Below are 15,974 nucleotides of genomic sequence, written 5' to 3' on the forward strand. Positions count from 1 at the left end.
GTAGTGATTGTAATATTTTTTATAGTTATATATTCATGTGCAAAGCAATCTGTGAAAGTTTCGAGATGATCGAAATGTTTTTCAAATTTTGGCAATTTTTCAAAGTTTTATATGGAAACAAGTTTTCAAACTTCAAATGCTGTTTTCTCAATTCCTACTTTTTGCAAATGGGACTGTTATGCGAGTGGGGGCAGTAGAGTCTATTCTACTTTATCGAACTGGTTGCCTTTCTGCTGCTTTCATTTTTTCTACTTTATACCTAGTAGAATGATGAGCACAAGGATGATGATGGATAGCCGTTGTTCCTTTCCAGTCCGATTGGGGGTCCATTATGAGTAGCAGTTCGCCGATGTCCAGGTATCCGGGTCCGTTTGAGCCATGGGGCTCAGAAGAGAGTCAGTGTCAGTCGCTTTCGGGGGAAGAGCAACTGACGAAAAATTGCAAGTGCCGGGGCTGGGAATCAAACCCATGACCATCCGCATATGAAGCGAACGTGTGACCAACTACGCCACGGGCCCCGGCTAGATCCCGCAGATTCTTGTGGAGCCCATAGTAGGCCTTCAACTGATGCACAGTGTTCGAAATCGATGATTTTGCGATCAAAATTAAATAACTTTTTTTAGGTTGGTTCTAGAGGTTTGGCGTCTTCTACAAAGTTTTTTTTGCATGTTGAAAGGCGTCTTCTGATAAAAGATATATCGCATCGGCGAACGGCAACCCATAATGGACGATCCCCAATCGGACTAGAAAAGGAACAACAGCCATACATCATGTCATCATCGTGCTCATCATTCTACCAAGGACAGGGTAGAAAAGTGGAAGCAGCACAAAGGCAAACCAGTTCGATATATTAGAATAAAGCCTTCAGTACTCGCTTTGCAAATTTTTCCGCACGCATAACCCAGCAGGCCAACAGTAGAGTCCCTATAGTTAGAGTCTAGCGGACTGTCACTTTCGACCGGAGCCAATCGAGCATGGCGTCATAGTGTCCTCACCGATAAATGCTACACCGTGACATCATGCTCGATTGGCTCCGATCGAAAGTGACAGTCCGCCAGACTGTCTGACTAGACTGACTCTAGCCAACAGCGGTCGCAACATTGACAAAACATCGGAAATGTCAAGCGTTTGCTTTGATGTTGGTTGATGCGTGCGGACAAGTTTACACACTTGGCAAAGTGTGTACTGAAGGCTTAAGAATATAATAGAATACATTTAGGCGCTGTACAAAGCGTAAGTGCAGCCGCTAATTGGAATCGCTCACGTAGTGCCCTAGTGGACAAAAGAGCTGTAAAATAGGTTAAGTGGTTAAGAATAAAAAAAAAGACTGCGACCTTTCCAGCTGCTTTGTTGGTTTTGAGCTGGTGAATGGCATCCTTAACTTCCCTCAGCATGGTAGTTGGCTCATTCCGTCCTCTGCTGCATCGGCGTAGTCGTTTATTCTATTGTTGTTGTCTTCCGAGCCTACGATCTCCACGCCATTCAGGTGCTCATCGAAGTGCTGCTTCCACCATTCGATCACCTCACGTCCATATACGTCAAGTGGCCCCGTCCTTACCCCTGCATATCTTGACCCGCGGCACGAAGCCGTTGCGGGACCCGGGTAGAGGCTAATGGCAAACAAAGGACAAAATAATAACTGGTTTTGCCATCATATCTCGTTTTGCCATTCTTCAGTTATTATGAAAAACTTAAAATGGCAAATCAATAGCAAAATATACAATCATAGCAAATCTTGTCATTGATATGTTATTCATGAAAAATGCTAAATAACACATCAATAACAAAAATTACTATCATGGTAAAACTTGCAATTTAGCATATTTTATAATGAATTGTATAAAATATCAAAACAATAACATAATTTACATTCCTAGCTAAATTTGCCATTATTTTGATATTGTGAGAAATTATTTATAAACATTAGGCACCATAATATATTTTACTCTTAATATACCATTAACTATTATATTGTATATTTCAAGCATAACTTTTCAATTCGACGTATCTCGCAAAAGTAAACAAATCCGGATTCTCAGCTGTGTGTTTGATTCGCAATGGATTCTATTTGATGCACATCAGTTTATGTTAATTTAGAACTCAAACAATTAATAGAAATAGCTCATTTTACCTTTCTTCTGCTACTTTGAAATAATAACTGAATCTACCATTATTTTAAAAAAGAATTTGAACAACTAAACCTACCATTATTTTGATCGCCACATAAACAGCTAAATTTGTTCTTATTCTGCTATCAATAACTCAAGAATGTCATATTTTGTTATTCACCGATAACAGTTAATTTGGGTCTTATTTTGTTATCAATATTTCAATAATAACTTATTTTGTTCTTCAATTTAATCCGCATGCTTTACCATTACTTTGTTATTACAATGGCAAAATAAAGTTATTTTTAAGTTTTTCTGCTACCAAAATTTTGTTATTATTCTTGTTATTTTAACTCTTATTTCAAACAAACAAATAACACATTCTGCCATTCAAACATTCTGTTTTAATGGTAAAATTTGCCATTATTTTGCCATTAAGCTCTACCCGGGGATGCGTTAAGCTTTTGGTAGAACTTCCGTGTTTCATGGGAACTGTACAGCAGTTTCATTTCTTCGCACTCCACTTCTTCCAGGCGGCGTTGCGAAAGAGGCGGGTCTGCTGTTTCCGCTTCTGTTTATAACGTTCCACGTTCTGCCGGGTTCCTTGCTGCAGCATTAGCGCCCGCGTTGCGTTCTTCTCCACCAAAACCGCTCTGCACTCTTCGTCGAACCATTCATTCCGTCGATTCCGTTCCACGTACTCCAGCAGTCCTCTAGAGGGGCCTCATCGAGCTCGTCCTTGTCTGGCAACGCGGCCTCGAGATTCTGCGCGTATGATCCGGTTGTTTTAGTCGCTCTCTAGGTTGTACCGTAGCGGTCTTCGGTATCGTACATTGTTGATGACGGAAAGTTTTGGGCGCAGTTTGACCATCACCAGATAGTGGTCGGAGTCGATGTTGGCGCCACAATAGGTCCTGACGTTAATAATGTCGGAGAAGTGCCGTCCGTCAATCATAACGTGGTCGATTTGAGATTCCGTCGGCTGTGATGATCTCCAGATGTAACAATAAGGGAGGCTATGTTGGTAAAAGGTGCTACGTATGACCATGTTTTTGGAGGCGACGAAAACAATGAGTCGTAGGCCGTTTTCGTTTGTCTGCTGGTGGGCGCTGAACTTTCCAATCGTCGGTCTGAATTCCTCCTCCTGGCCTACCTGAGCGGTCAAATCTCCTATGATGATCTTGACGTCGTGGCTTGGGCAGCGGTCGTATTCGCGTTTAAGCTGCGCGTAAAATGCGTCCTTGTCATCATCAGTGCTTCCGGGGTGTGCACGTTTATTCTGCTGAAGTCTCGGCTGAAGTTGAAGAATCGGCCCTTGATCCCCAACCTGCACATTCTTTCGTCGATCGGCCACCAACCGTCCACGCGCCTCTGCATGTCGCCCATCACGATAGATCGGCAAGTATACAGGTGTTCCCAATGAAACTGAGAGATCGGCAGTTCCACGTATCGAGTTTCCTATCGCAAGTCCTTTTTGTTTGCTGGGGTCGTTGCCGTCGGTTCGTATTATTCTGTTGCTAATTTTCCGTTACAATGTTACGGCTGGCTCGTAAGGCCGGACACCAACCCTCTACTTTCCGGAGGACCATAATGCACAGTTGAGCTTAGAGTCATTCCCTGGCACTCTGACGTCAATCAGCCACGCCTAACATGGGGATCAGCCGCTCCTCCTGGAGAGATAGGAGTTTCTGGGCAGAGGCTGGAATCTGTATTGTGCGAATTACCTAGCATTCCCGGGCTTGCACCATTATTGTTAAAAAACACAATCACATCGTCGATCTTATTACCAAACGTCCTGGTCTTGAATGGCTAAGGAATGATAGTCTAAAATCTAGCTCTAGCAAGTAACTTGACCAAGAACGTCACTTTCAACAGAATCTCCAACAAGTGCCACCGATCGAAAAAAAGAACTGATATCAATGCCGAACAATATAACACAACAACCACGATCCATTTACCTGTCCGTTTACCTGTATTTTGACCCAGTTATCGAACACCTAGGTAAACAACAGTAGGTTATCGAGCGGATGCTGTATTAGAATTTTACCGAAAAATGCCAATCAAATTTAATTATAGTAAAGTCATACGTAAACCCTCCTGGCAGTCTCCCTACTTAACTTGCTAACAACTCCTGTTAATATGTATATGATATTAGTTATTAGAGTGGGTCATCGTTTATATGGAAAAGTGAAAAATTCAATGGTATCCCATCAGATCAAAGCTTTTTTGATCCTATTTCAGGACCCAAATAAGTGTGCAAAATTTGGGCACGATCGGTTATGTCTACGTTTTGCGCATCGCGTTTGAAGTTTGTATGGGGTTTTACATGGGAAAACACACTTTTTTGCATTTCTCTCATAACAAGCTCGAATTTTCATAAAACCGTGTAACCGTTAAAGTGACAACATAGCCTAGGGTGTCCTGAAAAACTTTGTCGAATACCGTGAAGAGATCAGATGCTTATGAAAAAAGTTATAGCGTTAACGCAATTGGCATTGCTTGGCGAAACAGCATGATATTGTTGCTATTGTTATTCCTTTACATGTTAAAACATAAACACATGCATGCGGTTCGTTGGTTATAACTATTTTCACAAGCATCGGATAGCTTTGCGGTCTTCAACAAAGTTCTTCAGAACATCCTAAGCTATCATTTTACGGTATCGGTTAAAAAGTTTCAGACAAACTTTTTCAACTTATGGCTAAAATGCAAAAAAGTATGTTTTCCCATACAAAATCCCATACAAATTTCAATTGCAATGCGCAAAGTGTAGACGCAACCGATCGTGCTCAAATTTTGCACAGATACTCAGGACCCGAAACGGAACCAAAAAAGCTTTGATCTGAGAAAACGCTTCCGATGACCCACACTATTAGTTATACGTTTCCCCGGGTATGTATTATATAATGCTTTCTCAATCATCCAAACATTCAACACCAACCTTCTTCTGGCCGTTGATTCAAAATTGTATTTCCTTTTCGTTTAAACTATAATCTACACAATGTGTTCAGCATATGTTTTTTTTTTCAAACAACATATGCAGCATCCAGGCAGCAACGATATTCTACCGCCCCGGGAGGCGTTCTTCCACTTTTTTTTTTGTTGTTATTCCCCCATCAGACTTACTCGTAGATGTCCTCCTTGTCGGCAATGTACTGCACAATGTCGGCCGGTCTGAACAGTTTCTCCGCGTCGCCATCGGGGATCTCGAAGCCGAACTCATCCTCCATGGCCATTATCACTTCGACATGATCCAGCGAGTCCAGGCCGAGATCGTTGATGAAATGCGACTCCAGGGTCAGCTAAAACAGATGGGGGGGAGGTTCGATTAGAAATGCTGTTATGCGAGGCGCCTCAACGATGCTAGCGGGTGAGAGAATGTTCAGAAATACTGTTAGATAAGTCATGATGCTCTTATTTTCATTTTCATTTTCATCATTTGGTGGGGCAATGAGAGCGCAAGTCATTCCAAAGCCGATGATTAGGAGGGGTAGTGGCTGAATAGTCTTTGCTGACCACACAAACGCCATGGGATAGGAGAAGGGTATTTTGGTGTGGGTTAGGGTGTTGGTACAGACTTGACAATATCAATGCTATTCAGATACAAACTAATTTTAATGCTGAACAGTGAATCGCATACCTTCCAAAACAAAAAAAAAATCCACAGACTGATAAGTAAGTCATAGAAAAAAAGCGATCGATTGTCGAGATTTCACGACCTTACTTTTTACACTTCAATTCCTTCTGGAATCCCTGGAGAAGTTTTATCTGGGATAACTCCTGGATTTTCTTTTGGTATTTCATCTGGAGTTCTTTCTGTAATCTCAGAAGGAACTTTTAGATGATCTCTATCAGGTATCAGAAGGCCGGCTCCAGAGGCACGTTATCCTTCATTTGGGACATTTGTGCCATCGCCATAATAATAGCCTATTTCGTCATCTACCTGAGGGAAAAAGAAGGAAATAAGAAAAAGGTTGGGGGTAGGGAGTGGTAGGGAAATAGGAAAAAAATACCCTGGAAGAGGGTACTAACGCACAAGCGTGCCACAATGGGTTCAAACACCGCCCTGAAAAGGGCACTGTATTAACGCATAAAGCGAAACAGAGCCTGTAGCTCTTTACCACAGCGGGTTAAGAACAACAAAATATCCTAAAGATTCAGGTTTCTGAAGTCAGTTTCATTTAATAAGTGTTTACCGAATAATCGGAAACGCAGTTGCGCAAAAACTGGACAGTTACATATCAAATGATACGAAGTTCCATAATCGGATTCACATCTATCACATACAAATGAATCAGCTTGCTGAATATTTGATAGCTGAGTCGGCAGTGGCCAGTCAATACCAGGCTGCTGCAATTCTGCTTTGACAGATTTGTAAGATACTTCTCCACCCTTGGAGATGGCTTAGTACAATACAATTTGGTTTGACGACATGACTCCAAACTACCAGTGTTGTCTATGTTAAGTGGCAGCCCAGGTGTGAATCTGAAGCTTTACCCAACACTTCGATATCGGAATAGCAGGCTCAGGGCCAATGAAGTCACGTGATGTTCCAGTGCGAGCTAACTCATCAGCCAATTCATTTCCAGCGATGAAAGAATGGCCAGGTACCCATACAAGGTGAACAGCGTTTGCTGAATTCAGCTCCTCGATTTGAGTTCGACAAGCGATAACTATCTTCGATCTGGAGTTGGCCGACGCAAGTGCTTTAATAGCAGCCTGGCTATCTGAACAGAAGTATATTACTTTGCCCATTACGTGCTGCTGAAGTGTCGATTGCACTCCGCACATAAGAGCAAAGATTTCGGCCTGAAAAACGGTGCAGTGTCTACCAAGTGAGTAAGACTGATACAGCCTTAGCTCACGAGAATAAACACCAGCACCTGCTCGACCTTCGAGAAGGGAGCCATCAGTAGGTATAACATACGATGCCGTCTGGAATACTTCTTTCGAGATATCCAGATGTCCACTCTTCGCGGGGTGGAAATTTCGTGGAAAATGTCCTATATGGGAAATTACAAGCAATTGTAAGATAACTTGGAGGAGCAAGGGCAATTTTGTCCCAATTCACCAAAAGTGGAAACAACGAGGTGTGTGTTGATGTGCGGTCAGGAGTTTTCTCTAGTAGACCGAGTACCCGTAGACGGTAAGTGCAAGAAAGTGCTTCTTGTTTGAGATGAATGTGTAGTGGGGCTACGTCAAAGAGAACTTCTAGCGGCCGTGGGAGTTGAAGAAAACGCTCCATCACCATTAAGCACATCCTTTGGAGATGGCCTAACTTTGATTGGATCGTTCTCATTTCACCCTTTTGCCACCACACAAGACATCCATAGGCCAATATTGGCCGAACCACAGTTGTGTAATTCCATTTGATATACTTGGGGTTTAGACCCCAAGTAGTACCGAAGGTTCGCCTGCATTGCCCAAAGGCCATAAAAGCTTTCTTGATTCTGAACTCAATATGAGGTGTTCAGGAAAGCTTGGAATCAAGAATGACTCCAACGTACTTTACCTGTTCAGTCACATTGATATCAGAATCAAAGAGACGTAAAGGTCGAACACCATTACGGTTTCGCTTTTCCGTGAAAAGAACAACACGATCAAAAAAAAACGATCAATTCTGACTATACATCTAGACCAACATGTGAAAAGGGCGGATATCCAAAATGTTAGAATCGAGAAAAACGCTTGCAAAGTTTCACAATCTAAAACTAATTCCTATTTAACACTTTGTGCGTGTGCACTCAATCTTTTTCGTTGTTTTAGAAGAAAACACTATCCTCTTGGTGATTTTATGTCAAAAAGTACAAACAAGCGTTTTTCCTTGAAGAAAATGAATGAAATGAAAATTACGCCCAAATAGAAACTCATTGGTCATTACGCCCGACATGCTACGCCGCTTGATCGCCAGCACTGGAATTACGCCTGGTCAATATTACCTAGAATCGATCGCTTTTGTTGTTACGCCCGAAGAAATTTTGTATCGAAATTAGTGGAATGCAATAGATTTTGAACCTAATCCACCGCAATAAATTAATTTTGAAGCTTTCTTAACTAAAAGTAACTACAGTGACCCCACAATTTATGAATCGGCAAAAATGACCACAGTCTATGGATCACTCCATTTGATCAACATGGTGATTCATAAATAGTGTACACAAATTAAGGTGATTCATCGGTGTGGGGTCACTGTAATTGAAGTTTATCTGACATTGGACAATGGAGGAGGAAGGAAATTTTCTCTTGACGTTGCCTACGATGAGTGGTAAAAAAAACAATGAGTAAAATGCAATGGAAATCAGATTTCGATTGAAATCTATATTCTAGCTCTTATCTATGAACAACAACTCTTTACAGTTTATCTAGTATCGTACAGCAAAGGAGGGAGTTGTCCCTGCCATTGTTCATAATGCGCGTTGAAAAAAAAAATATAGCTACAGTACCGATGGGGAAGCGCAGGCACCATATTATGTTCCCAACAAGCCCGTGCACAACGGATGGGGGTTAAACTCCTCCCATTGCCGATACTCTATACACAAGGCCTCCTTCACCCTTTGCTAAAATTGGGTAAAACCCCTCCCTTGTCGCCTTTTCTGTGCACGGGCCTGGTTCCCAATATCACCTTTTGCTGAATCTACCTGCTGTGACCTATGCCGGTCAATAGATTTGAGACCATTTTTATCACTGAAGCTTTACCAGCTGCATATCATCCAAATCCTTTGGAGAAAATATATCCTGAATAGACATTGAAGCCATATTATCGCCACTTATTGCAGTCAGTCAACGACTTTATTGAATTTTACGATGAAAAACGCACGATTTGATCTTGGGCGTAAGAACCATCCGTGCGCAACAAGAGCAATAAGTGCGCGGCGGATTTCCACTCAGACATTTTGATGGGCGCCGAAGCACGACGTAATGACGAAGGCTTTTCAATAATGGTGTAAGTAGTTTGGGGCGACTTTAATCAAAAGTGGGAGTAAAAGTTTTGTGTAAATTTGATAAATATGAATGGCGAGATGATGTTCTCGACTGTTTATTCAACAGTGTTAACAATTTTGTGCATTTTTTCAAAGGCGCAAGATCATTGGCGGAACAACCAAATGAAGTGATCAAAATCAGATGTGGAAATCCGCCTTTATTTAAATTATTGTTTTCCAGAAGTGGAAACTCATTTTTGAGCTAACGTCAGGAAAAACCATATGTTTATGAGTTGTTTCATCAAACTATGCTGAAAAGTGATTTGTTTACATTTTGGCTCTTCCGCCCTTTTCAAATGTTGGTCTAGACATGTCAATGGTTGCTCTTCCGTGATTGATCTGAACTGGTACCAGTTGCACTGAGATCCAACTGAATAAGGGGCTGGGACATTCCACTTATTCTCAAAGTGCAATTTTAGCAGCTCATGCATATTTGATCAATAACGGCGCCGGCCAAGTCCTTATAGTCAGCTGGGAAGGGAAAGGAATGTTAGAGTGTACTGGTTGTTGCTACTAGAGACCGAGAGCACTCTGCGTCCCCACAACGCAGCACGGACTGGGGGGTATTTGTTAGACGGAAAGGATGGGAGATCTGGGAGTCACCGTTGGGTCGGTGATGCGATCCATGGATAGGGTTATTTATAGTATTCGTGATAGATTGTGTGGTGAATAAGGTGAATAAGGTCAAGCGGCACAGCACGCTTTGGTTGCATAACTGATAGGCGTTATATACACTGTGCTGTGAGTGGAAGTTGGAAGGGAGGGAAACGACTTTTTTCAATTCGTTTCTGGTTCTAGCGATGGCTATGAACATATGAATATACATGATTTGTATATGTAGAGAAGAGAGAGCGAGAGAAAGTGGATAGAAAGATACAAAGTAGGATGAAAAGGACGGGCCAGGGTTTGAACCCATGACCTTCTGCATACGAATCAGAAGCGGTAGCCACTAGACCACCAAGCCCGTCTGCCTTTCCGTAAAAATAACAACAGATGTTTTACTCGGATTAACCGAAAGGCCATATTGGCGACACCAACCCTCAACAACCTGAATGGCGCTTTGCATCAGGTTTAAAAGGATGGTGATATGTACACATACCAACTAACAATGCTAGGTAGTCGTCGGCAAAACCATAAGTAGGAAAACCGCTATTATTGAGTTGCCTCAATAGCGTATCTGCTACGAGATTCCACAAAAGCGGGGATAAGACTCCCCTTGGAAGCATCCATCCGAACACTCAATTTCCTAATCCCTGCTAGACGCAATGTCGAGAAGAGATATCGGTTTTTGAGCATTTGATGAATCCAATTGGAAATAATTGGAGATATACCATGACTCCGTGCAGCTCCAATATGGCATCGAAAGGCACATTGTCAAAGGCACCCTCGATATCTATGAAAACACCCAAACAAGATTGGTTTTGAGCGAATGTTTTCTCGATATCGTTAACAACCGTGTGTAAAATAGTCACAGCGGACTTACCAGATTGGTAGGCATGTTGATTCACATGAAGAGGCACGTTGGACAGATGAACATCACGGATGTGATGATCCACAATGCGTTCTAAGCATTTCAGAAGAAAAGAGGTCAAACTGATAAATCTGAAACTCTTTGCTTCTTCATACGACGCACGACCCAGTTTCGGAATGAGCTTCACAGTAATATCCCGCCAAAGATTTGGGAATATACCCTGTAGCAAAACTGCAAACAAGTATTTTCTTCAAAACGTGTTTGAAATAATCAAATCCCTTGAGAAGCAAAATAGGATAAATCCCATCTGCCCCAGAAGATTTGAAATAAACATTCCAGAACTTCCTCATCAGAGGAAGTCAGATCGCCATTTGGCAAACGAAGTTCGTACACTCGGAAATCCTTAGATTTCGCTAAGATTTTGTTTAACCGACTGACTTCACTCAAACTGGAAACATTTGTACAAAGGTTTTCCAGCCCGATCGTTCAGCAGACCGGAGAGCTTTCCTGTAGGACTTGCGAGCTGACCTGAAAGCCTCCGAACCAGCCGAACGTCGTCTGTTCCAACTCTTTCTACATTGTTTCCTGAGTTTCGCCAGATCAGACTTCCACCACGGGGTTCCTCTTGTGATCTTCACAGACCGTAGAGTAATATGGTCTTCCTGAGTACCCTTATATTCGCTCATTTGACTCATGTGACCTCTATTAATTTATTTCACATAAAACCAAAATTTCTTTTCATTATCTTTAGGAAGTTCCTTAATTTCCTGAAAGATTCCACTGCGCGCGCTTAGTTTTGAATTTTAAATTGAGTGATGTTTTCTATGAAGGTTGGACATATTTCCAGAGCAGTTTCGGTATTTGGTTTGGAAGATGGATAAACTTCCGATGATGAGACGCGAAAGCTTTCCGGAAACATTTCATAACCGGTTCAATTAGGGGAGAGTCGTTAGTTATGGTATTTTGAAGAGATTGTCATCTGTAAGACTAATGTGGGTGAAATTGGGGACAGCCGAACCGTTTTCTTATCCTTTCCAAGGATCGAACTGAACCTACCTGAGGTTAGGTCTCATACCGGGCAATCGAACGTGCGAATGGTCCTCAATAGAGGTGGCGCATAAGCCATTCGTTTGTACAACGGAATGCTGCTCGGTAGTCCCATGCGTGTTCTTTTGGAGTGTTAGTCCCTTATTGCGGAGTAGACCGCCAGTCGTTCCCAAACGACTTTTGGGCGTGCTACAATCTTTCAAGAAGAACTTTGTCAAGGAAATACTTCTGAAATTTCATAAACAGTTCTTTCAGAGATTTCACGACCTTACTTTTTTACATTTGAGTTCCTTCTGGAATCCCTGGAGAAATTGATTCTGGAATTACTACTGGTATTTCATCTGAAATTCTCTCTGGAATTCCAGAAGGAACTTTTAGACGACCCCTAAAAGAATCTCCATGGAATTCCCGAAAAAAATGCCAGAAGGAGTGCTATGAAAATCGCAGAAAAAAATGTGGAGCCTCTGATGATTCTTCTTGAGGAATCCCGGAAGAAATTTGTGGAAAAAAAATGAATTTCTGGGAAATTTCAGGGATAGTTCACAAGAAATCTGAGAAAAAAAGGAGTCAGTTGTGGAATCTCAAACGGACCTTTGAGAGGAATCTCAGAGAAACCTTGAGGAACCCTAAAAAACCTCAGAAGGAACTCTAGCATAGATATCTGAAAAAAAATAAGAAATCTCAGAAGGTACTCCTTGACGGATTTCAGGATGAATTTCTGGTGGAATCCTAGAAAACATCTCAAAAGAAACTACAAAAACGATCTCCTAGAATTATACCTGAAGAAAGTTCTGAGGAATTTTCAGAGAGTCCGAAAAGTAAAAGTGAAGGAATTACAAAAGCAAAAGGCATTCCTGAAAAAAAAAACACTAAAAAAAACTTCAGGAGAAATACCTGAAGTTAATCCTTAAGGGATCCCTGGAGGATTTTCTTCTAGAATCCCAAAGAAAATTTATGCAAGAACCATACAAGAAATTCTTGAAAACTAAACGTTTCCAAACTGCTTCAGGAAACTGAAAAAGAACTTCTAAAAAAATCTCACAAAAATAGCTGGAGTCCGAGAATTGTTGAAAAAAATCAGAAGGATCTCCAGAAGAAATGCCAGAAAAGGTTTTAGAGAAATCCCTGAAAGCATTTATTGAAGGTTATTAGACTTTTAGAGGAGTACTAGGCCAAGTTGCTGGAAGAACCCCAGAACAAACTTTTGTTAGAATAAACTGCAGGAAACCTAAAGAAATTCCAATAGAAATGTCAGAAAAACATCATTGAGTAATCCCTGACAATTGAAAAACAAAAACAATTGCAGAAGAAATTTCAGGAGGGATTCTGAAAAACCATAGAAGTATCCCAAGGGAAAATACCAGGAAGCGTTTCTTGAGAAACCTTACAAGGAACTGCTGTAGGAATCCCTGGAGAACTTCTTGAAGGAATTCCTGAAAAAAAAAGCATCAGAAGGACCTTTAAAGGATTTCTAGAGGATTCCTATGAGTAATTCTACTGGAGTATTTTTGTATCTTCATTAGAGATTTTAATCCGGGGCTTTACTTCCTTTCTGTAGGAAAACCCTGCATATTGCGAGTTTGACGGAAGTGGGACTATCAGTGTATCTGAAAGTAAAGTAGGTACCAAGATAGAGCAATATAACATATTCAAACACTATTTGGGGACACCTCAACTAGGGAAATTGTGGAGTTGGCAACTGGGAGTCGCAGCAGCACTAAAATAAAAGATCCATCATAACGAACGACCAAACCAGCTGATCCTCCCAAAAACGGGTTGTCACCACCTCCGTCCCCCATCCGCACCGCGCCGCTCAGAAACGTACCTTCTCCGGGTTGACTTTGTCGTACAGCTTCAGCACCAGCAGCACTCGTTCTTTGATCAACTGCAGGGTGAGGGGTTCCTTAGCACTGTAGCTTCTGGTGCACTCCAGTTGCCAACGTCCGATTTGCTGCTTTTCCCGCACGCATCGCATCCGGAGGAGACGCACAGTAGGAGAAACAAAAAATAAAACAAAAACATTAGCGCACCTTATCGGCAGTAACTTTGTCGTAGGCAGCCACCACTTTCAGCACCCGCTCCCGGATTTCCGGAAGCTTCGGCTTCGAGCAGTAATATCGTACGGAACGGAAACCTTCCCGGCGCTGGAATTAATCCGACATTTAGACCAATCAATTATTACATAAACAGGTCTCGGGGCTATTTTGTTCTCACGGTTTCTAACCTCAAAGTTTGACAGAAGCTGCTGAGGCTGGGCCAGAATCCTCTGATTACAACTTCTCTGCTGCAGAGCCGACGACGACGAGATAGTGCGGACGGCGAGTGATCGAAGCAGTGGAGTGTTCCGGCACGCCAACGAGCGGATGCTGTGCACTAGAGACGCCATTCTTCACTTTGACCGACTAGACGGGGTTCTCGCGGACCGATACACCACGGATTCGCACTCCGGATTTACGAAATTCACAAACGCGAAAGAGAAAAGTTCGCGACTCGAAGAAAATATTCCTCCTTCTGAAAGTGCGGATCGAACTGGTCTAGATCAGTTATATAATTTTTATGGAAAGACGGGTGTTTTTGTAAGTTTGACAGCTGGCGTGGCAGCGTTGCCAGGACGACGGGATATGCGATGTGGTTGGAAAAGTTGGCTGCATACTGAACTACATTGAGAAAAGTTAAGTCGATTTTCGGTCAAAATGGTTATTTAACACATTTAACAATCACGCTAAGATCAGTTTACCCATAAATAGGTAGTTGATTCACCCATATTTGGGTTTTGCATGCAATACTCATAATATGGGTAAATTATACTGATATTATTGGTAATAAATACTCATAATATAAAAAAATTGACTTTACCCATATATGGGTACTTGTGGTTTACCCATATTTGGCTGAAAAAATGTTGTTTCGATTGTAAGCTCATCATCACAAGATCAACAATCTCTGAAGTTTAATTTCTTTTTTTTTCGTGAAGGTTTTCGAGTTCGACGATCCAGGTTAAATAAATAAATTTTAGCATTTATTAAGACGGTAAGAAAAATCTACTGTTTATTCTCTTCTAGAATATTTCTTTCTAATTCCAGATCTCCATTCCCGGGCCGGAGCCTCGGTGCCGGATCCAACCAGATTCAGGTTTTCTCCTATCAACAACAATGTGCTGCTCGTACACGATAACACAGAGAACAGACATCCAAGTCCAGTTCCAAATCTGTGTAAGGAATTTAACGGTCATTTGAAATGGCAACACAAGTGGCAACTTTGTGGTGGCGCTGCTATCGCAAAGTTTCCACGCTGTTGTCGGTGGTGAATATAAAACTTATCTAGATATGCGTAATAACCACTGACTGTGGCAATTTGCCGCATAGATAACGCTAGTGTTGTCAACGCTAAAAAAAATAATCCTTACACAGCATTCGAGAAAATTTTGTATAGGCTTGGATGTCTGTTCTCTGTGGTTCAAGGCACTTCCTACGATGGACCAACGTCACGAACTGTGAATTGAGTGAAAAATGGTCAAGGGCTTTTGGCACCGCCCAGCGTGCTTGCAGCAGTAAATTGGGCCCAGAGCTGGATGTGCAGTCGAGAGAATCTCTGCTAGTAAAGTGTCCCACACTATGCATACGTTTGCGTGTGCGTGACAGTAGTGTGACACATTTCCCATGGGAAAACTGCCAAAAAAAACGCAAACCTCGACAGAGCGGAAGCTATGTGCTCCAGGCTTAAGACGCTGGAGCGGATTTGAAAGCAGATTACGGACTCCGGTACATCGGGTTGTTGCGGCCAGCAGTGCATTGAAAATAATGTGCAACGTTCAAACGGATTAGGAAACGTTAAAGTGAAGTTAATTTTTCTTGTGTTTTCATGTTCAATAAAGTTTAAAATTTCACGGCCATTGTTTTAATAATTGAAAAAATATTAAATTAATTGAATTAACAAAAATTGAATAAATAAAATAGTCTATTTTACGAAACGACAACAGTGTTGATATTGATATTAACACTCACGGGCTTGGGCGCAACCTCCTGTCAAATTTTCATTCATGAAATGAGCGATCAGCTGATCCGAAACGTCTCGTAAAATGGCTCATTCAAAATAAAACATTGCTAAGTAACCCATTTATGGGTAAACTTATTTACCCACATTTGAGTAAAGCGCCTTTAACCATTTATGGGTAAAGTGGCTTTACCCATAAAATGAGGTTGTGCACTTTTTGGCAATTATGGGTAAACCATTAGCGTGGTTCACAAAATCGTTTTTGCTCCACACCGCTTATTCGATTCATAACCAGATTCTATGCCTTCTCACAAAATTTGAGCTCATTTGGTTGAAAATTGAGACTGCACAAGCCTTTCAAAGTTTGTATGGGAA

General features: G+C 41.7%; 1 protein-coding gene across 3 annotated transcripts; it reads right to left on the reverse strand.

The window, feature by feature from the left end:
- Positions 1-5,050: 5,050 nt before the first annotated feature.
- Positions 5,051-14,167, reverse strand: LOC109401281 (acyl carrier protein, mitochondrial). Of its 3 annotated transcripts, none has more exons than XM_062842592.1 (3): positions 13,831-14,167; positions 13,432-13,557; positions 5,051-5,410 (listed from the first exon to the last, which is right to left on the reverse strand). In XM_062842592.1, exons 1-3 carry the CDS (start codon positions 13,990-13,992, stop codon positions 5,231-5,233), a joined length of 468 nt encoding a protein of 155 aa, XP_062698576.1. In that variant the 5' UTR covers positions 13,993-14,167; the 3' UTR covers positions 5,051-5,230. The 3 variants fall into 3 exon arrangements, with proteins under 3 accessions (XP_062698576.1, XP_062698577.1, XP_062698575.1); XM_062842593.1 differs by lacking the exon at positions 13,432-13,557 and adding an exon at positions 13,637-13,750; XM_062842591.1 differs by having other exon boundaries at positions 13,432-13,560; positions 13,831-14,149.
- Between the last annotated feature and the right edge of the window lie 1,807 nt (positions 14,168-15,974).

Source organism: Aedes albopictus, chromosome 3 (assembly GCF_035046485.1).
Source record: "Aedes albopictus strain Foshan chromosome 3, AalbF5, whole genome shotgun sequence".
NCBI classification, from domain to species: Eukaryota; Metazoa; Arthropoda; class Insecta; order Diptera; family Culicidae; genus Aedes; species Aedes albopictus.

Coding starts and splice junctions, on each gene's coding strand:
- LOC109401281 (XM_062842591.1), bottom strand. CDS start 13,992: ATGGCGTCTCTAGTGCACAGCATCCGCTCGTTGGCGTGCCGGAACACT. Junction 13,561..13,830: donor AGCTTCTGTCAAACTTTGAG/GTTAGAAACCGT, acceptor GTGCGGGAAAAG/CAGCAAATCGGACGTTGGCA. Junction 5,411..13,431: donor ACAAAGTCAACCCGGAGAAG/GTACGTTTCTGA, acceptor CATCTGTTTTAG/CTGACCCTGGAGTCGCATTT.